This window comes from Medicago truncatula, chromosome 1, assembly GCF_003473485.1.
Source record: "Medicago truncatula cultivar Jemalong A17 chromosome 1, MtrunA17r5.0-ANR, whole genome shotgun sequence".
NCBI lineage: Eukaryota > Viridiplantae > Streptophyta > Magnoliopsida > Fabales > Fabaceae > Medicago > Medicago truncatula.
The window spans coordinates 45,401,381-45,424,443 of NC_053042.1; the positions used below are offsets into that span (position 1 = coordinate 45,401,381).

The following is a 23,063-nucleotide window of genomic DNA, read 5'->3' on the forward strand; positions in this document are numbered from 1 at the left end:
GGATCGTGCTACTGGTTAAGGAATCTAACAAAGAAAATTTTAAAGTAAAAAGAAAACTTTTCAAGCATTGATTACACAATCAATGCATTGATTATATAACATTTAATGCAAAATATTACCATATTTAACTCCTTAAATAATGTTCCGGAGATACTGGTTGGTTCTATTCTAAAAATTTTGTGTTGACTATCAATAAATATTGACAAACCCATCTCTTTAATAGTATTGATTTTTTTAAAAGATCTCTTTCTTTTTTTTTGGTCTTGGATGAAGTGGTAATCCACTGAAAATAAACTCACACACAACTGTGAGGTCCTGGGTTCGAACCCGGGTCACAACGTCCGGCCTTGCAATTTCGGCATTTGCCAGTTGAACTAGGACTTCTAGACAAAAAGATCTCTTTAATATTAATGAAAACTAAATAACTTCATGCCTTTCATAAAACAAAATATAAAAACAAAATATATTGACAGACCCATCTCTTTAATATTGATTTTTTTTTTAAAAAGATCTCTTTGACATTGATGAAAACTAAATAACTTCATGCCTTTGATAAAAAATAAAAAAAATAAAATAAAATAAAAAACTTCATGCCCATTTCTTTCTTTAATATTGGAGTCTGATTTTTGTTTTCTCCTTGAATTAAATTTTACGTCAACAATTTTCATTGGTTAATGAAAAAGGAGATCAATTTGTATAAATTTTATGAAAATAAGTAAAACCAAATTTTTAAAAAAAAGATAAACTCAATAAATATTTTAAGAGTGTTTTTGAAACAACGTAATTAAATGAATCAAAAGTTTGTCTTTATTATTATAATTTAGAATAGTAAAGTCACCGCACCGACCTCTCAAAATAAAATAAAAACCAGAAACAAACCCAACTAATATGAACAACCATCTTAATTGAAAAAAAAAAAAAAAAAAAACTACAAGCTCAAAGACTTGTACAACTATGAAAATTACTTTTCTAAAAATCACTTAGAAAAGTGGTTGATCCTATTTAAAAAGTGATTGAATCGATTTAATTAAAGGAATGAACAATTTTATATTAGGAAAAAAGCAATTTTCCACGACTATAATGTTAACATTGAATTTTTTTTTTAACCATAATAATTAACATTGCATTGAGAGAGAAAAAAGTATTGCATTCAAAATTGAAATGTTTATATTTTTAGGAAATTATTTTTAATTACTCACACGTTATAGAACAGAGTTAGTTGTACAGATATCTTGGTACATCAAGAGAAGATATATAATTCATCATTTGTGATATGTTTTCGGTGTATAAATTAAATCCTCCATTCATGGAGATTTTTTTTTAATGATATAAATAAAGAGTTGTGCTAACTAGAATTTTTTTAATGATATAAATCCTTCCATTCATGATAGAGATATTTTAAACGATATAAATAAAGTAATTTTTTATTTTATTTAAAACAACAATTTTTTTACTATCATAAAGTTACCCCGTAGCACTAATTAACATTTTCTATATATAAAATAGAGTGAAAGACCGTTGAATTAATTCATTTCATGCAATATTTTTCATTTATCTTAAATAATATTTTTTAATGGAATGTCATCCGTTAAAAGCTATAAACTATCAGCTAACTTATCAGTTATCCGCTATTTTTACTAAACAAAAAAAACATTATTACTCGATACTCTCTTAACAAATTATAAGTAAATTATTTATTTAGATGATTATTAGTTATTCACATTTTCTGGTAGAAAACTACCATAAAAAATAAGAAAACTATTTTCAATAATGTTAGCCCAATCGATAAATAGGTAGACTCATATGCCATAAAAAGTGAGTTCAACTCGCGATGTTATCATTATAACCTCTATAATAGATAACTGATTTGTAAGTAGCTTTTTAACCATTTGCCGAACCTTGAAGTCTGCCCTAACCCTAATTATTTCATTTTTATTCCGTGTTCATGTTAAAAATAGCACAACATACCGTGTAATTTGTTTTTTTTTTTTTTTGTTGTGGCCGGGGTTTGAACCCCGGACCTTGCATATTTTATGCATTATCCCTACCAACTGAGCTAAGCTCACGAGGACATACTGTGTGATTTGTTGATTAAAATGGTAAAATTAAAATAAAATAAAAAAAACATAGTTGAGAGTAGAATACGCCAATGGGGGCAGAGTACAAGGTTAAACCCTATGCCAAAATACCAAAGTTAACCAAGGACCAAAAGTGAAGATCAAACTAATGTTAACCTGGTGTCGAATTTGGAGAATTTGAAATTATCTTTTTTTTTTTTTAATTTTATCTCATCTACAAGTGTGTTTTCAAGTTTGCCGGAACTTCAGTTTCTGCCAAATAGAGATACATCCAATCATCCATGACAAAAACATTGGATCATAGATAAAAGCATATCAGTTTCAGAGAAATATCAACAAAGACAAGGGTAGATAAAAGCATCAGTTTCAGAGAAATATCAACAAAGACAAGGCGCAGACCTAGTCTAACACCCAAGTGAAGTGACCCAATAACACAACTTATTATGATACAGTGACAGGTGCTTTCATTTCACCGTCGCTCTAGCACTCATGGATGTATGATAATTTGTGCTTCTCTGCTTCCTATAAGATGAATATACATCATCATACTGACTCACCTCATTTGGATCGGCTGTGGCCCCAAGTCCTAACCTTCCCGAGCCACTTGACCCCGGCTTGCGATCTACACTTCCATCGGCATAGGTCCCTGTCTCTGGATCAATCTGCTGCAAGTGTGGGGGTGGAGGTATGCAAGCACCTCCCTTTCGTACTTGAGATTCTCTCTCATATTCTCCATCGTATTCATCATCTTCATCTCTTGATTCAGAATTCATAGGTCCCTCGGAAGGATTTACCTCTCCAATTTCTTTAAAAAACTTGGACACTCTTTGAAGAATTTCTGATGGTGGTACAGTTGACGGTGGTATCATAGTTGGGATATCCAAAGGGCTCATAGGAGAATAAGGGACCCCACTGCCAATCTGCATCTTTCTAACCATTCCAGGAATGAGGCCAGGTGGAAACAGTGGATATGGAGGTAATTGTTCGCCTGTGCCGGATGATGGAGGTTGATTGGTTGGTTGAACAGAAGATGGTATACCCATGGACCCTGGAAAGGCACTAGGAGGAGCAGAATTTGTAAGAAATTGCTGAGCTGCAATAGATTGCCCCAGAAGTTTATCGGGGCGATCTTGATCCAAGACAATTGTACCAGAGCTCATCCTATCAGCTTGCCACTGCTGGACAATATGATTTGGAGTCTGTAGTATTCCTGCTTGGGAGAGAGATTATAATTTTTAAAAAATCAAATGATATAACCCTCAACAATCAATATCTAGTAAATCACTGTTAAAAAAAAACGTAAATCACACTAAGTGCACTAAACTAAGTTGTCATTTAAAAAAAATTATTGGTCTGATTAGAAGGTAATATGGTATACTTATATGCAAATGTCATCCTGGGGGCCACGGTGAGTAATCATGTACTCACACATTCTGCCTTGTGCCTTGTCATTCATTATAAAATAATGCTTTGTGAAAAGAAGAAAAATAGAAGAAAAGAAAAGAAAACAAAAAACAGCAAAGTAGCTTGCCCTGATTCATGGATAAATTTACAACATATGACACAGCAGAAGTTACTCAAGTCTTGCCCCGGTGTTGAAAGCTGAAAGAAATCATGTGATATCAATGAAACATTTTTTTTAAAAGACGGCCATTTCACATGTTATAATACTTATGGCGATGGAGTATTTCCAAACAAATTATTGCCCCACATTTTGGAAATCATTCAGTTAATACAGAAGAAGTAATTCACTAACTTTTGCATGCCATGATGCATTAACATTAAACAGAAGCTTACCTGCACCTGAATCTGCTGAAGCAGAAGATAAGTCCTTTTGTGTTGCAGGAAAAGAATTTGTCTGCGGCCCACTAAACATTTCAACCTTGAGTGAAGATATAGTCTCTTGATCAAATACCTCTTTAGAAGCCCAGAACTCCACCATTTGCTGCAATCTTTTCCTATATTCCTCATTGCTTTGTGGATTATGATAAATTCTTGCAAGCATAGAGCCTAAAACAGGTTTAAACGCAAGGGCCTCATTGTCAAGGTCGTGAGTACTTGCCCTTCGATTTAAGCTGCAAATTAGTAACACAAAGGTCAAGGGCGTTGAAAGCAGAAACATGCATGTTAGCATCAATGTCAAGAAGACTATAAATAAGCGGAGCAAAACAAGCTTGAGGTGAATGATCTAGGCAAGGCAAAACTTGCCAAAAAAAAATGTGCAATTGAAGAAAAAAAAATTCAAACATTTGACCTGGAAAGTGTATACAATCAAGGCACCAAAATCACAAGCCTTTGAGCAAGAAAGTAGAAGCAATTAACAAACATCCCAAACAAAATCCACCCCATCTGTTTGCCTATTTTAAATTTTCAATTGAGATTCAGGCTTAGGATGGAAATAGCATATTTTGAAAAAAGATGAAGCAAATGAGACTCGGGGAAGAAAAAGCTGTCCGCTACATGCACTTGTGCGGTAAGGATAGATGGACAGTTGCAAGTTGCAACTCCTACTAGACAGGACTCTTATCACATTCCTCCTGCCGTGAAACTAACCCACCAATCAGGCAAAAAATGCAGACGGGGGATAAACCATAAACCCATACCAAGAACAAGCTTATTTTGACACAACAAAATAAAATCACAAAAAATACAGTGGGAAAGAAAAGGCTGTGCGCTATATGCACTTGTGCGGTAAGGATAGACAGGCAGTTGCAACTCCTACTAAACAGGACTCTTATCACATTCCTCCTGCCGTGAAACTAACCCACCAATCAGGCAAAAAATGCAGACGGGGGATAAACCATAAACTCATACCAAGAACAAGCTTATTTTGACACAATAAAATAGAATCACAAAAAATACAGTGAGAAAGTGATCTATACTTTTTGTTGATTAGAACCACAATTCTAAGAGTATATCATATATTAATCAATCAAACTATGTTTCAGATATGAGAAAAAGACTAGTTCTATACTGAAATGATAAGCAACACTACCTGTCAAAAAGAATGTCGTTTGCAAGGTATATTATATGTAACTGTCTCTCAACATCATCAAATGCAAATACCCTATCTCTAAGAGTCTCTGCTAGAGCTGGTGCAAATGGTGCTCTCTGCATGAACCAGAGTTTAGCCCCTTTAATGGATTCCTTTGTACCATTCAAATTGTTAAGAACATTACTCAGTTCCATTGCAACATCAGATGGAAGTGGTCCGGAGAGCCCTTTGAAAGACTTGGATGACTGATCATACTCAGGTCGACCATGAAGCCCAAAAGACTGATGATGTTGATGGTGGTGTTGTTGATCATAGAATTGTTGGAATGGAGGCGGGACTAGCATTGAAGGTGAAGATCCAATTCCGATCGGATTCATTGGAGGACCACTAGGAGATGGGCTCATCATTGGATTAGGAGAAGGATGGATCATTGACACAGAAGATGACGGAAATGGTTGGTTGAATGGACCACTTGGGGGTCGACTTGATAACCAAAGCTTAAAACGGTAATAAGCATTGCCCTCCCCACCAAAGAGAAAACTATAAGAAGGATTATCCCGTTGCTTTTCACAAATCATGGCTTCAAATTCAGGGCCATTTTTCACCGCATACTCAACAAGTTTGTCAATTCTCTTCTGAAGCTCAGGATCAGAAGGAGGAGCAACTGGGGGTGGAGCAGAATCAAAAAATGGTGATGGAGCAAGATGCGGAGGATAATGAGAAGGGAATGCAGGTGGTGCTTGATGCTGCTGCTGGAGAAGAAGATGGGGTGGAGGAGGGCCTTGATGGTGCAGCTGGTGTTGCATTGCATGATGAAAAGGAAACTGCTGCATAGAGGGATGTGCAGCACCGGGACCAGGGGGTATAAAAGGTGGACCGTGCATTGCAGAAGGAAACTGCTGATGTTGGGGATGAAATCCAAACTGTTGCTGCTGTTGCATATTAGCAGCCGGTCGCTGTTGCTGAGCATATGCCATAGCAGACGCAGCTGCATAATCATGATTTGGACGTTCCATGACTATCTTAACAATATATGGCTAGAATAAGCCTCGACAACTCTTTATGATGATAAGTATCTCAATGTACCTACAAACAACAAAAGGAAAAAAATCATTCATTTCTGTTATTATAAACAGATCATAATTCTATTAATTGATTTGAACCTGACATGAAAATCATATTCTTGTAAAGATAAGAAATTTTTTAAAAAATACTGAAAGTTAATTGAAGTTTTTAACATAAACAAATTTAGCCCAATTTATTTCCTCTTGTTAAATTAACAGCAATTGACCAGCTACTAACTCTCAACTCCCGATAATTCAACACAAGCTTTAATTAGTTTTCCATTAGGGTGTGGATATAAAGAATTTCTGCAGTTAACCGCGCAATTGCAGAATCCAACGGGGTGTAGAGCAAATCAAAGCTATGCTGCGACGCAAATCTCATCCTCGTTAAAGGGGAAAGAAAAATCCGATTTTTCCTAAGCATGCCAACATTCACTACAAAACTACTACATTGTGTGTACTATTGTTGGTGAAAATTAGCGTCTAAAATACTAAACCTAATGTTGAGACTATTATTATATCTCTCTTAATATAAGAAGAGAAAATGTTGTGGAAATCCTATTAATGCCCCAGCCTGGTTAATTGACAAATCACCAAAGTAAGGGTAAAATCTGTCTTTAACTTACTTTATTCAACCAAATTACCACAATTAACTAAGATGATGTCATGTAACTACAAATAACTAATAGTTTAGTTCATTTGCTCTTCATAAAGTCATTTCCATTTGATGCCAACTAAATAAATCCGATTTTGGTTGACACGGAAAACGAAAAAAGTTTTCTTTTGTACAAAAAAGATATAATCTAATGTCAGATCTACAATCAATTGGAGGCAAATTTTCAATTTCAAATTTCAAATACTCTTATATTGTCATTCACTACTCTTTCATAATTTAATACTCTCTCATTCTCTCTCTTTCAACTGTCTCTCCTCTCTCATTTTCCTTTTCCTCTTCTCTCTTTGACAACAAGAAGAACACGGCAGGTATAAGAATTCATTTTCCTAATATCATTAATTATTTCATTTGTTGTTGACCTTCATATCATGTATATTTAACAAAAACAGTCCTAACACAATTTTAAAATTATATCAACAACAAAAAAGCAAATATACAAAATATATTCATTAGTTATACAAAAAAGCAAATAAGAGAAAGAAATGAATATTATTTGAGTCATATTACAAGAAAATCTAAGTGAAATTTTTGTTAAATCATAACAAGTAATAACAGAAAGTGAATATTGAAAGTGAAAAAAAAAAAAAAATAAATCTTTTGATTTGCAAATAAAATTTTTATTCATCTGTAAAAAAAAAAAAAAAAAAAATCTGTTCTATCAAAGATTCATTGAAAAAACAGACTTTTTTATCAGTAGCATCGGAACTAAAAAAGATTCATCTACAAAAAAAAATTTACATCTCTAGAAATAAAACAAAATCACATCCAATTTCATATTTGTATTGTTGTTGTTGCATGTAATGGAAACAAAATATGTAAAGAACTTGACCTTGATGAAGACAACAGCCAAGGTTTAAGCTCTTTTCCGGCGCGGTGGTTGCAAGCTCCGGCGTGGTGGTCACCGGCGAAGGTTGTCCGTTCCTGATATTTTTAAATGGGTTTTGTAGAGAAGATGGAGGGGACTCTTTTTATGGTGATGGATTTTCAAAAATGAAGATGGTGGAGCAATGTAACGACCGCCGGAGACACACTGAAGGAGGGAGGAGGAGGCGGCGGCTAGGGTTTGTTTGAGAATGAGAGAGTTTTCCAGATTTCTTTGGTGAAGAGAGAGAAAATTAACTTTGAAATAAATATGGTGTGTGTGGAATAAAGTTAAATGACAAAAAATAAAATAAAAAGAAAATTATAAAAAAATACTCTAGGTTTGTACGAGATAGAAAGGGGTAAAGGGGTGTAGACTTTTTTTATTGCAAAATTAGTGTAACATAATAAAAATAAAAATAAATAAATTCTTTAAAAAATATATAAATAATAATAATAATAATTTCTTTATCAAATAATAAAAAAATATTAGTAGTTTATTTAACCTCTAAAAATATAATTTAATAAATGTTATTTTACACACACACATATATATATATATATAACGACGTATTTTTTTTATAAGATATAAAGACGTGTTGTTACATTAATTAATGAATATTAAAATTTAATTTTTTTTATATTCATAAAAACATAAGGTAAATATATTTCATTGTTACATAAAAATAACGGTAAAACATTGATCGTTTGATAAGTACACATACCAAAGAGAGTAGTAGAAAAAGAGTGATGTATATAGATTTGAAGTGAGGCAGTAACAGACGATGTATAAATAGTTTAAGAGACAAGTTTTAAAAAAGATTGACAAAATATATTATACAAGGGTCAACTCATCACTTCAGAATTTTAAAATAATTGTTGTAAACGAGACAAATTGTCACTTCGCAAAATTTTTAAAAAATTATTATAAACAAGACATGCTGATATAAATTTTAAAATAAGTATTGAACATATTTTGGTAGTGGTCGGAGTTTGAACCCCGGACCTTGGATATATTATGCATTATCCAAACCAACTGAGCTAAGCTCACGAGGACATAAGTATTGAATATATGATTTGTCATCACTGATATATATTATAAAATAATTATTATACACGAGACAAGAGATACACTGATATATATTATTAAACATTATTCTCCTTCCTTCAAAAAAACATTATTCTCCTTTTTTTTTCAAACCATGACGTAAGTGAAAAACTAACTTAAAAAAATAATAGAATTATACACAACATTTGTTATCATTGAGTACAAATTCAAAAATAATTATAACACAAAGAGACAAGTTTTAGCCGATATGAATTTTAAGATAATTATTAACCATGTGACATGTCATCACTGATATATTATAAAATATTTATTATACATGAAACAAGTTGTTATTGTTAACTTAAAAAAAACTTTAATAATTATTATTATGGCGAAATTGTCACTGATACAAATCTACTAACATCTACTTCTTCTAACAATATCTAAAAAACGAAGTCCAGCAAAATAAATAAATTAGTCTACAGTTATCAGTGGAAATTAATTATATATGACCATTATCTGTAATTAATTTATTTTTTTTAAATTAGAACATAATAAACAAGTTGTCGCTCATATAAATTTCAAAATAATTATTAACCATGTGACATGTCATCACTTATATTTTAATTTTTTTAAGAAAATCACTTATATATATTAATATTTTTTTGAGGGATTATATTGTAAAATATTTATTATACACGAAATAAGTTGTCATTGTTAACTTTAAAAATTATTATTATACATGGGCGAAGTCGTCTCTAATATCTACTTTTTTTTAGGGGGACCGATACAAATTTACTAACATCTATTTCTACTAACAATATATATATATATAATCGAAGTCCTTCAAAATTTCATAACCGTCCTTATTAAAATTCACTATCTTCTTAATTTCATGTGTTAACTTTAAAAGATTTATTATACACGAAACAAGTTGGCACTGTTAACTTTAAAAATTATTATTATACACGGGCGAAGTCGTTACTGATACAAATCTACTAACATCTACTTCTACTAATAATTATTTTTATACACGGGCGAAGTAATCAGTGATACAAATCTACTAACATCTACTTCTTCTAACAACAATAACAATATATAAAAATCAAAGTCCACCAAAATTTCATAATAATCCTTATTAAAACTCATTATCTTCTTAATTTAATGTGCATAATTGCATTTTTCAAAGTTTAATTTATTTATAAAAAAAACTAATTACGGACAACGATCATCACAAGTGTAACTAATTTCCACTAATAACTATGAAATTTATTTATTTATTTTGATGGACTTCAATTTTTATATATATCTCTTAATATAAGAAGAGAAGATGTTGTGGAAAATATATTTATGCCCTACAATGGTTGATTGCCACGTCCTAACAATGGGGGTAAAACATGTCATAAATTTATTTTATTGAACTAAATTACCTCAAGTAACTTTAATGATGTCATGTAACTAATAAAAAATACCAGTTTAGGTGATGGCATGAGTAACTATGATGATATCATGCAAGTTGAACAAAGTATTTAGTTTAGTTACTTTTGAATCTAAAATTTACCTTTTCTAACTGATGACGTCATCTAATTATTATTATTACTTTATGGTTTCAAATTTGTGCACATTTTTCTCCAAATGACTTGACGAAATCTAATCGCCTTTCCCATTTCCATTACTTTTAAAAATTTCTCATTTTTCAATGAAAAAAATGTCATTCATGACTTACATCATGTCATATCACATATTTCAAATTTCAAAACTCCCCCCTAAATTTTAAAACATAAAGATTTTGAAACCATATATTCAAAGTCACTTTCATTCATATTTGTCATTCTCAACTTCTTTCACCCAAACTACAAATGTCAATACCTTTTCTTCTTTTCAAACTTTCTAATCTCCAACTACTATTTTAATTTTATTTTGCAGGAAACTTGAAAGCTGTTCATTTTACAACTAAACAAGTAGTTGAAAGTCCTGCAAAATAAAAAAATTATCAGAGATCCACAAGGGTATTTGATGTCTAAAATTTACTCTCTTCATTATCTAATATGTACCTCTTTTTTGTTTTTCTTATCTTCATTATTTGTCTTAATCTTCAACTATCTCTTCAGCAAACTACAAACAAAGAAAAGAGACACAAGTAAGTAATTTACTCTTTTCATAATCTATCATGTACCTCTTTGTTCAAAAAAATAAAATAAAATATGTACTTCTTCTTTGTTCTTCTGATCTTCATTATTTGTATTTATCTTTAACTACATATTTTGATCTAGATATGTTTTTGCAGAAAGTTGAATAGAGTTTTTGTCCTTCAGCAAACTACAAACAAAGTAAGGAGACAACAATGAGGAAATGAAAAGACAAATTAATTAATTTAGTACATATTGTATAAATTTTTGCTGAAAATGATGAATTAGTGTCTTGTATGTTACTAATAAAATTGAAAACTATTATATTTTGCAGGAAAGTTGAATGGTGTTCTTATCACTTTAACAAACTACAAAGAAAGAGATGCTTAAATACAAGATAAAGGAAAACCGTGAAGAGTTTGATCAGTATATTTTTTGTGTGATTAAATATTGTTTTGAAGAAATGAAGATAAATACTTAAGAAAAAAGTTTAGTTGTAATCCGTATACATAATTTTGTTTAAGGAAGTGGCGTCTATGACTGTAATTATCTACTAATTATATTTATTGTACAAAAAACACTATTAGTTTTTTAGAACACTTCATAAAAAAAAATTATGGTTAATGAGGAACACGGTGTTTAGTTTAGTTAGCATTATATATTAAATGTCTGGTTCATATGTTTATTCCACCGAAATGGCAACTTTTTGGCTTGAAAAAAGAAATATCGTATATTAATTTGTTTTTAGATCCAAAAAAAATTATTTATGTTATTTAAAGAAATTAATAAATTTTTCTCAGATCTAGAAACAAACAAATGATTTTTCAAACCATACAACTTAAAATAAATTGAGAAAGATGTATCTGTAAAAATACAAAACTATGTGGCTTGACGGATAAAAAATGGTTTAAATTATCAACAAAGTAATTTCATTATATATATAACAACACGAACAAATAGACAGTTGAGAGAATATCTGAAATTGTAGATTAAAACTAAAATATTTGGAGAAATTTAAACATTTCAAAAATAAATGATTGATCTACAGTTTCAATACTTGTGAAACTTATTTATTAAAAAAATCTCAAATCCAAACCAGATTTGATACATATAGTCACTTATGGTGTTGTTTTTGTTGTTGCATGCATAAAGTTGAGAAGAAATTACACAGATCTGATACTTATCTTTTAGTGTCTCTTATGTTGTTTTTGTTGTTGTTGTTGCATGTATGAAGTTTGAGAAAAAATTGCATTCCATTGATGTAGTAGATGCAGAAGAAGAAGTATTATGCATATACAGTAGAAACTCTATAAATTAATAATGTCGGGACCGGAGAAATTTATTAATTTAGAGAGTTATTAATTTATCGATAAATTAATAATTATTAATTTAAAGAGTTTTTAAGTAATTATACTGTACATACCAAACAAAAAGGCAAATTAGTCTATGTCTCTTAGAATTACGTTGCACCAAATCTTGGGACTCAATGTAAATTAATAAATATTGTATTCATATTCATTGGAAATATGACTTTTGACTTTTGAAGTGTATAGTAAATGTAAACAAGTGGAATGTTCAATGTATTCTTAAGCAAGTTTGGCATATAAAAATTACATGAATGTGTTAAAAGTATTCAAACCATATCTCACTCACGAGATGGCTTCTCATCTAAAAGGTGTTGCAAAATCAACTATGTCAGATCAAATACGTAAGGAGTTGTGCGAGTACAAGAGAGATAATCCTGCAAGCACACAAAAAGACTTGCAGAGATGGCTTGAGGGAAAATTTCAGTTGAAAGTTAGTCAAGGAACAATATCAAACACACTTAAGCGGTCAAATGACTATCTCTCTGCTGAAATAGAAAAGGGAAGAGCGGAGATCAAAAGACACAAACCAGCAAAATATCCTGACATGGAGAAGGTTGTTTATGAGTGGTTTCTACAGCATCAAGAACGTGTGAATATCACAGGAGAATTAATTTTGTAGAAGGCAAGAGATACAATGAAACTCTTGTACCCTCATGATGATTCAGATTTTAACTTCTCTACAGGATGGCTTGGGAAATTCAAGCACCGACATGGCATAAAGTCATTTCGTCGTTTTGGCGAGAGTGGGTCTGTTGATGTACAAGACATGGAGCAGAAATTGGTATCGATTCGAGAGAAAATTGATCAGTTCCCTATGAAAGATGTTTTCAATATGGATGAAACTGGGTTGTTTTATAGGCTACAAGCTGATCATTCACTGGCAACAAAACAACTTGAAGGAAGAAAACAAGATAAAGAAAGGCTGACGGTAGTTATTTGTTGCAATGAAGATGGCTCTGAAAAAATCCCTCTATGGATTATTGGGAAATATGCAAAGCCTCGTTGCTTCAAGAATGTCAACATGAATAGCTTGGATTGTCAGTATCGAGCTAACAAAAAAGCATGGATGACTAGTGTGCTTTTTGATGAATACGTTCGTTCATTTGACCAAATGATGCATGGTAGAAGAGTTCTACTTGTGGTGGATAATTGTCCAGCACATCCAAGAAATATTGAAGGGCTAAGAAACGTTGAGTTGTTCTTCTTGCCACCCAACATTACATCAAAGATTCAACCTTGCGATGCTGGGATAATAAGAGCTTTCAAGATGCATTACCGTAGAAGGTTTTACCGCAAAATATTGGAAGGTTATGAGGTGGGACAATCTGATCCAGGGAAGATAAATGTCCTTGATGCTATCAATTTGGCAATCCCAGCTTGGACGATAGATGTTCGAAAAGAAACAATAGTGAATTGCTTCCGACACTGTAAAATTCGTTCAGCTAGTGACGTTGTAGGAAATTTGGATGAATCCACTTTTGATGAAGAAACTCAAGACCTCCAGACTATGATCAATCAATGTGGCTATCGTAATAAGATGGATATCGACAATCTAATGAACTACCTAGGTGAAAATGAAGCATGTTCGGAGGTTCAGAGTTTAGAAGATATTGTGCGTACTATCATTGAGAACAATGCAGAGGATGACGACGAAGATGATACGGTGTCTTTGGAGCCTGTTACGCGAAAGGAAGCACTTATGGCGTCGAACACTCTTCACAACTTTATGATACAATACAAAAATACAACACCTCAGCTATTGGATGCAATAAGAAAAGTTAGAGATGAGCTCCAAACAGACTTGAACTTTAAAGGAAAACAAACAACTATTGAATCATATTTCAACAAAGTGTAATATATTTTTTTTCAGTTTCTATGAATTATTAATTTATGATTTTCTTGGGACCGAAAATTATAAAGGGATCTCCCAAAAAATTATTATCTTATTATTTTATCGAATTATTCAATTTTTTACACTAGCCCAAGTCGGGACCGGACAAATTTATTATTTTAGAGAGTTTATTAATTTACCGAGTATTAATTTAAAGAGTTTCTACTGTACTTAGGTGCTATAGTGACAATTTCAGTTAATAGGCAGTCAAAAACATGGTTTGAACTCTAAAGCATCCTGAAACATTTGAGTTTTGTACTGAGTGATGGGGTCAAACGTGGTAAAAATTTTCAAAGAAACAACGAAAGTGTTAGACAACACGGATCTCAAAATTACTAATTTTCAAGATTCCTCCTTTTGCAAATATAATTTGATATAAAGATAGAGGAGAAAGAGAGCTTCAATAGTATGCATTTCGTTTGGAAAAAGAAGGCTGGTCGGAGTGGTTAGTCGCCAGAAATAGGGTGGCAGTGGCTAGGGTTTCTAATGCGGGTGGAGAACACTTGAATGAGAGAGAGAGAGAGAGAGAGAGAGAGAGAGAGAGAGAGAAAATGAGAAGCTGAAATGAATATTTGGTTTATGATTTTCTTTGTTTTAGTGTTATAATTTGGGCTATTGGCTATTAATGAGCCGAAATTTAAAGAAGCCCGTCCTATTTTCTTTTAACTCATTTAAAAACAAAACTTTTTTATCTCAATATTTTTTTGAAAGTTCCTTTTAAAATTTTGACAAAAAAATAAATAAAAATTCCATTTCAAATATATGGTATACGGGAGAGAGAGAAGCCGTTATCTTCTCTTTCAAAATTAATACCACTCAATTAATTTTTATTATATATTTAACTATTTAAAAATATTAAAATTATAAAAATAATATATTTAACTATTTAAATTTCAAAATTATTTTTCTCAAAAAAAATAATAATATTAAAACTATGGTTATACATGTGACTATTCACCAATATTTTTGTTCATGTTAGTTATTGATAAAAAATTTAAAACTATGGTCATACATGTGACTATTCACCAATAATATAATTTTAAAATGATTATTATACATTGGACAAGTCGTCAGTCTCACAAATTTTTAAAACAAATATTATATATAGAAGAAGTTGTCATTGTTGAAAATTTAAAATAATTATTATATAATGGACAAGTCGTCACAAATAAAAATATAGAAATAAATATCATCACCGTTAAACACATACACGGGATTGTATTGATTAAATGTTCAAAATAAATACTAAGCTACATATTATAAAATAATTATTATACATGAGTCAGGTTGTTTTTGATAAAATAAAATAAAATAGTTATAACACAAAAGACAAATCGACGTTGATATAAATTTTAAAATCTTTATTTCACACTTGATAAGTGTTCAATGTTCAAATTTAATAATTATTTGACACAGGTCAAATCGACACTGATAAATTTTTTAGCATAATTGTTATAGACGATATAAGTTTTTTTTTTTAAGGATTATAGACAATGTCACTGTTGAAAATTTAAAAATCTATTATTATACACATGAGATGTTGTCAATAACATAAAATTAAAATAATTATAACGTACAATACAAGTCAACAATTATATAAATTTTAAACTAACTATTCTATATAGGACAAGTCGTCAGGGATACAAATTTTTAAATAAATATTATACATAGGTAGAATTGTCCATGGTAAAAATTAAAAATAATTATTATGTACAGTACAAGTCGTAATATATATAGTCAAAATGTCATTGATATGTGAGACGTGTGAGGATTTCGGAAAGTGAATAATAGAAAGAGAGTGATAATGTGTATAGAGTTGAAGTGTGGTAGTAGTGCGTGTGGTGTGGCGGAAATTTTAAAAACTATCATAAAAAGAAATTTACAATTAATTAATAAACGTACAGAATAAGTTGTCGTTGACTAACTAACTTTTATACACATAACCAATTGTTATTTATAAAAGACTGGTCTTGCTAAAACGTTCATGCTATTTATAATATCACCTCACTTCAAATCTATAATGATATTGAACCCTTAAACTAATATGCACGGGATAAATGAACATTGACTAAACTTTCAGAAAATAAAATAAAATACACGGGATAAATTATCATTGACTAAACTAACCTTGATTTACACAATAAGTTGTCCTTTATAAAAAACTGTTCATGCTAAAACATTTAAACTATTTATAACATCATCACCTCAATTCAATTCTACAACGATATTGAACACTTATCAACTAAAATGCACATGATAAACAGAGATTGAATAAAATTTCGTAGAAAACTGAAATGCATCGGATAAGTGGTCATTGACTAAAATTTCAAAAGTAACATAAATGCACGGGACAAGTTGTCGTTAACTAAACTAACTTTGATAACCGATATTTAAAAAAAATTGGCTTTGCTAAAATGTTTCATGTCACCTCACTTCAATTCTATAATGATATTGAACCCTCATAAACTAAAATGCACGGGAGAAACGAACATTGACTAAACTTTCAGAAAAAAATAAAATACACGGGATAAATTATCATTAACTAAGCTAACCTTTATTTACACGACAAGTTGTCCTGTATAAAAATTGTTCCTGTTAAAACGTTTAAACTATTTATAACATCATCACCTCAATTCAATTCTACAACAATATTGAACACTTATCAACTTAAATGCACAGGATAAACAGAGATTGAATAAAATTTCGTAGATAACTGAAATGCATCGGATAAGTGGTCATTGACTAAAATTTCAAAAGTAACATAAATGCACGAGATAAGCTGTCGCTAACTAAACAAACTATGATAACCGATATTTATAAAAAATTGGTCTTACTGAAATGTTCCTGTTGTTTATAATGTCACCTCACTTCGATTATATAATGATATTGACCCCTCATAAACTAAAATGCACGGGATAAATGAACATTGACTAAACTTTGAGAAAAATCAAATCAAATACACGGGATAAATTATCAATGACTAAACTAACCTTGATTTACGCAATAAGTTGTCCTTTATAAAAACTGTTCCTGGTAAAACATTTAAACTATTTATAACATCATCACCTCAATTCAATTCTACAACGATATTGAACACTTATCAACTAAAATGCTCAGGATAAACAGAGGTTGAATAAAATTTCGTAGATAACTGAAATGCATCGGATAAGTGGTCATTGACTAAAATTTCAAAAGTAACATAAATGCACGAGACAAGTTGTCGCTAACTAAACTAACTTTGATAAACGATATTTATAAAAAATTGGTTTTGCTAAAATGTTTCATGTCACCTCACTTCAATTCTATAATGATATTGGACCCTCATAAACTAAAATGCATGGGATAAATGAACATTGACTAATCTTTCAGAAAAAGAAAAAAAAAATACACAAGATATATTATCATTGACTAAACTAACTTTTATTTACACAACAAGTTGTCCTTTATAAAAATTGTTCATGCTAAAACATTTAAACTATTTATAATATCATCACCTCAATTCAATTATAAAATGATGTTAAACTATTTATAATATTACATGACAAGTTGTAATTTTTTTTTTTGAGCAAAAGTTGTAATATTATAATAAACTGTTGGATATTATTTTTAATATCTATATAGACTTAAAATATACACACAATATCTCATTTTCCATTATATTCAAATATTATAACATTGTTTACGTTTCAAGTTTAACAAATTTAAATAAACTTGTGTTATGTAAAAATTGTATTATATTTTAATGTGCATTATCATATTCTGCAAAATGTAACAATCATTATAGAGAAATAACTGCCCATCACAATTAAAGAAGTTATATTAACATTTTCAAAACCTAAAAAAAAATATTACATCAAATTTTTAAATAACAATATATAACAACCATTAAAAAGAAAATCAAACTCTTTTAAACAACAAACGGTTACTAGTATTATATAAATATATGTGGTTCAACAAAATTAAAAAAACCTAATTAAATGTAAGATAATACAAATGAAACTTAGAACTGAGAAAATCAAAAACTAAATACAAATCAAACTACTACAAAGGATAAAGGTTAGAAATAATAATCAAACAACAAAATTATAAAGTATAGATGTAGTGAACAGAAGAAATCGCCATAACCAGAAACAAGTACTAAATGCAAAAATGAAAGAAGTAATAGAAATCACGAATTGGGAAGAGAAAAATAGAGTTTAAGATCGATACCGACTGGGAGAAAGAGGATCGATCGAGAGATATGAAAGAATCGCTAGAGAGAGTGCGCGCGTTATGAAAATAGGGTTCTATCCAAAAATGTACAATTTTCAAATTAAGGTCAGGATTAAATTGTCAGGGACTGTTTTAAGGGCTTTTTAATCCAGGGAGTCCCTTTCCCCTTCAAAAATTATTGTTGACACATATGCAAAGGCTGAGAAACATCATCAGTAATTTACATAAATATCCCTCGGCAGGCTGCAGTTACCTGCTGAGGTTTTCCTCAATAGTTAATTGTCGAGGATCTTCAAATCTAGCAGAAGCTCTCTCATCCATTATTCATCTCATCTTCCAAAAAAAAAAATAATTAAATCTCTCTCAAAAATCTCTCTAAAAAACCCTACCAAATTTATTCAACAAAATCACAAGTAATTATAATGCTGTTAACTTACATTTTAGTTGTTATAAATGTTTTTATTTTTTAGTTTTTAAGTAGATTTATTTTATTTTAGTTTTTGAGTAGATTTACGTAGTATAATTCATTTTTAGAGTAAATGTTAGTTGCTTAATTTAGTTAAAATGTTTGTATGATGTTTATGTTATAGTTTAAAATTTTAGGGTTGTATTTTAATTTGGTGTTTAATATTAATTTTTTAATTTTAATTTTAATTAGATTTACATGTTATAAATAATTTTTAGATTAGATGTTAGTTGATTAATTTAGTTAAAATGTTTCATGATGATTATTTATAGTTTAAAATTTTAGAGTTATATTTTAATTTGGTGTTTTATATTTATTTTTTTTATTTTAGTAAGAGTATATGATTTATTTTAAGAGTAAATATAAGTTGAATAATTTTGTTATATTTTACGTTATAACAAAAAAAAATTATGTTAAACATAGTTGAATGATTTATGTTATAGTATATGATTAATTTTTTTTTATTTTAGTAAGAGTATATGATTTATAATTTTAGGGTTATTTTTATGATTTTTAGAGTCTATGTATAATTTGCACATCAAGTGTTTGATGAAATGTTTGAATAAGTTTTTCATTGATTGTTTTTAATTTCTTATTGTGTAGATTTGAAACAATGCTCGGGTGGATCGACGTTCATGCACAATTCAACGGCGGAGAACCTCAGAGGTTGAAGGTTTGGTGCCTTGGTGTAACGTTAAGAGGTCTCAAGGATGAACTGACTGAATTCAACCAAGGAGTCAACCCCAGAGACACAAGAAGGGTGGAACACGTTCGGTATAAACGTCCAACGCTCGACGAGAGGATAATATCATTCACTTGGGTGGAATTAACGAACGACGAAAACGTGACGAATATATTTTGGGAGCACAGCATGTTCCAGTAGATAGATATGCAGGTGACGTTGCTAAGATCAACTGAATATATCATCAAAAGTTTGATTTCGCCAGAAGTTCGTCATTAGGTACGGAATGAATGCACCTTGCAGCTACAACAATTGTCTTCCTTTGAATGGGGTAATTCAAACTTGCCAAACGGCAGGACTCCAATATTCAACCAGCATTCCCATTGTTCTTGTCAAAAGATTAAATTCTTGTTAGGCCGGTTTAAATGAAGGTATTGAAGTGTCAAGGAATGGACCTCATTCTTTTGACATTTGAATACCATCATTTAATCCCAGCTTAATAAGAATTTAATCTTTTGAATGGAACATTGGGAATGTCGGTCGTATATTGGAGTCCTGCTGCTTGGCAAGTTTGAATTTACCCCATTCAAAGGAAACCTCCCAACTACAACAATTGTGTTACCTTTGAACGGGGTAATTCAAACTTGTTAAACGGCACGAATCCAACATTCGATGAGCATTTTGAATGATGGTATTCAAGTGTCATGGAATGCACCTCATTCTTTTGACACTTGAATACCATCATTTAAAATGCTCATCGTGTAACGCCCTTTTTAATTATTTGATTATTTTAAATGAGTTTAGAATATACTTATATGATTTATTTTGATGAGTGGTATTTTGTTATATTATATGTTGATATTTATTAGTATAATATATATATAATTTGTTATAGAAATATATATGATTTGATTGTTGATGGTAATGTAATATATTTGTATATGCATTATGTGAATTATATAAGATGTTTAAGGTTGTTGATTATCATTTGATGTTGTTATATCTTGAAATGTTTATGTGCTGCCTATGTTGTTGTTGTTGGTTATGTGAAATATTTATATGCCTTATGTGGAAAAATGTACGATGTTTAAGTTGTTGTTGATTATGATTTGAGCTTTGTCCTCATCACGAATTGAGCTTTGTTCTCACCACGATGCCTTAAAAGTATATTAATACTATGATGTTGGGGGCTCATGCCCTGTATTGGTACCACATACATATAAGAGGTCTAATTTGCATAGTCGAGTTGGAGTCGCATTTGTCGAGTCAAAGCTGTTGTTGATGAATTATCATCCATGAGTTGTTAAGTTGTTGATGAATTATCATCTATGAGTTGTTGAGTTGTCTTCTACCCATGTGTTGTTAAAGAAGTACCTATGAAGATTATATGATGTTTATGATGTGAATTATATGATGTTGACTAATGTTATCATGGTTTTTGGGTGCCAAGCCATTAATTGGACTTGAACCTTTTGACCGTTGATATCTCTCTTTTTTCTTGGGAAGGGTAAAAGGAGAAAAACCCTTGAGTTTCCGAATTCGGGGGTCGTTTTCGCTACGGGAAGGTGTTAGGCACCCGTAGCGATTATGGTATTCCATAAGAACCGTTCTCCTAAGTTTACTTCTACGCTTTATTTTTAGAGACTATTTGTAAAAAAAAATGAAGGTGTGATTAGTGAAGAATGGGGGTAAGAAGAAGTAGAATTTGATTTTATTTCGGCTTGGAGGGGTTAAAGTCCCTTGCCTACGTACCGTTTTACGGGATCAAAACCGGCGTAGTTCTTGCTAAAAAGACTTGTTGTTTTTTTTGTTTTAATTGTTTGATTTTAAGTTTTGAAAATGGTATTGAAGAGGGGGATTGAGAGGCTTCATGAGCATTAGAGTATGAAAAAGTGAGGGTTTGTTTAGTGATTTTGCAAAAAAGCCTTAATGATTAGGTTTATTTGAGAATTTGATTAAGAAAATAAAAGGGGAAAAATTATTGGAGTTTTGACTCCATTTTTTTTATGAAAAATATTTGAAGTGAATTTGTTTGCATATTTTTTGGAAAAAATTGGATTTTCTCTAAGTGTTTAAACCTAAGCATTCATCTAATCATGCAATCCTAGCCATACATCTACACATGCAACCCTAGGCATACATCTAGGGTGAGTGTGTGCGTGCCGGTGCGTCATAGTGTCCATAGTCCATATTACAAAAATTGCCTAAATACATTCTATGGCCTCTTTGCCAAGCTACAAACCAATGGTAACAAATTACATCACTAAATGGATTAAAACTTGCAAAAATGAATACTAAACTAAAGGAAGTGAAGGAGATAGTAGTGACATGGAGAAATGCTCATGAAATGAATGGAACAAAAGAAATGAGGTGATTAGTAAAATAAAGCATAGAATAAGAGAAGTGCACAAAAAAGTATTAAAAGGAAAGACATAAAAGAGACTAATAAAGTGACAAAATGTGCATGAAAGTGGCTATAAGATTTTAGCATGTGTATGATCTATGACCCCTTCATTATGGCAAAATTTTAGAAGTCTTACTTTGTGCCATAAGGTGAGAATTAATAGGACATACTCAAGCTAAAACTCATGGCACATTTTTAAGCCATTTTACACCTTATTTAATTATTAAAACACATACTAATTGCAAGGCAAGAAGAAAAATAAGATTCATATTCACAAACAGCAAGCCACACATAGGATTAGCAACAAGATTATCATAAAATTGCATTTCAAAAAAATTCAAATCACATGTCAACAATTCATGGGGGATACGCTACTAAAAATACACAAGTTTATGTCCAAACACACTAGTTAACCAAGAAATATCACTTGTTTTTTTTTATCATTTTAAAACCAATGAGAAATATAGAAACAAGTCATGAAAATACATCAAGAAACATGTGATAATTTTTGGAGATTTTTAGAGAAAATTTTAAGCATGCAGGGGTTCAAACAGCAAAGAAAAATGGTGCAAATAGCAGAAAATAAACAAAAACGTAGAAAAGAACTAAGCCCAAACCAAAGCCCAATCCTACAAGGTCCGGATGCACAGGAGCCACGCGATTGATCCAGGATTCAAAAACCCTAGATCAAACGGCCAGGAATCAAAGGAGGATGGACCGGACTGGACCGGTCCGGTTCGCTGGCCTATAAAAGTGGAGGAACACCGGTTTTCTCATTTTTCACTTGGCTTTCTCTCTCTAAGTCCTTCTCTCTTCTCTCATCTCTCACCTCTCTCTAGAAACCTCACCGCCGGTGAGGATGAAGCTACGGCGGAGACCTTGAAGGTCCGCCGGAAACTTCATCTTCTCCGGCGAGACTATGAACTCCGGTGACCTAAAATTTCCAGAACTTAAAGGTTTTTGTATTTTCTGGTTCGTCCTTTAACCCTAAACACGAATCCAGCAGTTGTTTTTTCAAATACGGTTTGAAACGACGTAGATCTAAAAATTTCCATACGGTTTTGAAACTGATTTTTTGATTTTTTTGAAAGGAAATGTTTAGATCGTTTAAAGATCTACATCGTCTCGTTATTCGCTGCTTCTTTGATGTTTGTTCTTGCTTTCAAAACTTAGATCCTTATGGATCTAGG

General features: G+C 31.0%; 1 protein-coding gene across 1 annotated transcript; it reads right to left on the reverse strand.

The window, feature by feature from the left end:
* Positions 1 to 2,254: 2,254 nt before the first annotated feature.
* On the reverse strand, positions 2,255 to 7,973 carry LOC11415192 (calcium homeostasis endoplasmic reticulum protein). The gene is made up of 4 exons (XM_003591718.4): positions 7,643 to 7,973; positions 5,074 to 6,159; positions 3,876 to 4,153; positions 2,255 to 3,288 (listed from the first exon to the last, which is right to left on the reverse strand). Exons 2-4 carry the CDS (start codon positions 6,087 to 6,089, stop codon positions 2,543 to 2,545), a joined length of 2,040 nt encoding a protein of 679 aa, XP_003591766.1. The 5' UTR covers positions 6,090 to 6,159; positions 7,643 to 7,973; the 3' UTR covers positions 2,255 to 2,542.
* Between the last annotated feature and the right edge of the window lie 15,090 nt (positions 7,974 to 23,063).

What these genes read in the sequence shown, in the direction of transcription:
- LOC11415192 (XM_003591718.4), bottom strand. Translation starts at nt 6,089, where the DNA reads ATGGAACGTCCAAATCATGATTATGCAGCTGCGTCTGCTATGGCATAT. An exon ending in AACGACATTCTTTTTGACAG is followed by an intron (nt 4,154 to 5,073) that starts GTAGTGTTGCTT and finishes ACTAATTTGCAG; the next exon opens with CTTAAATCGAAGGGCAAGTA. An exon ending in TTCAGCAGATTCAGGTGCAG is followed by an intron (nt 3,289 to 3,875) that starts GTAAGCTTCTGT and finishes TCTCCCAAGCAG; the next exon opens with GAATACTACAGACTCCAAAT.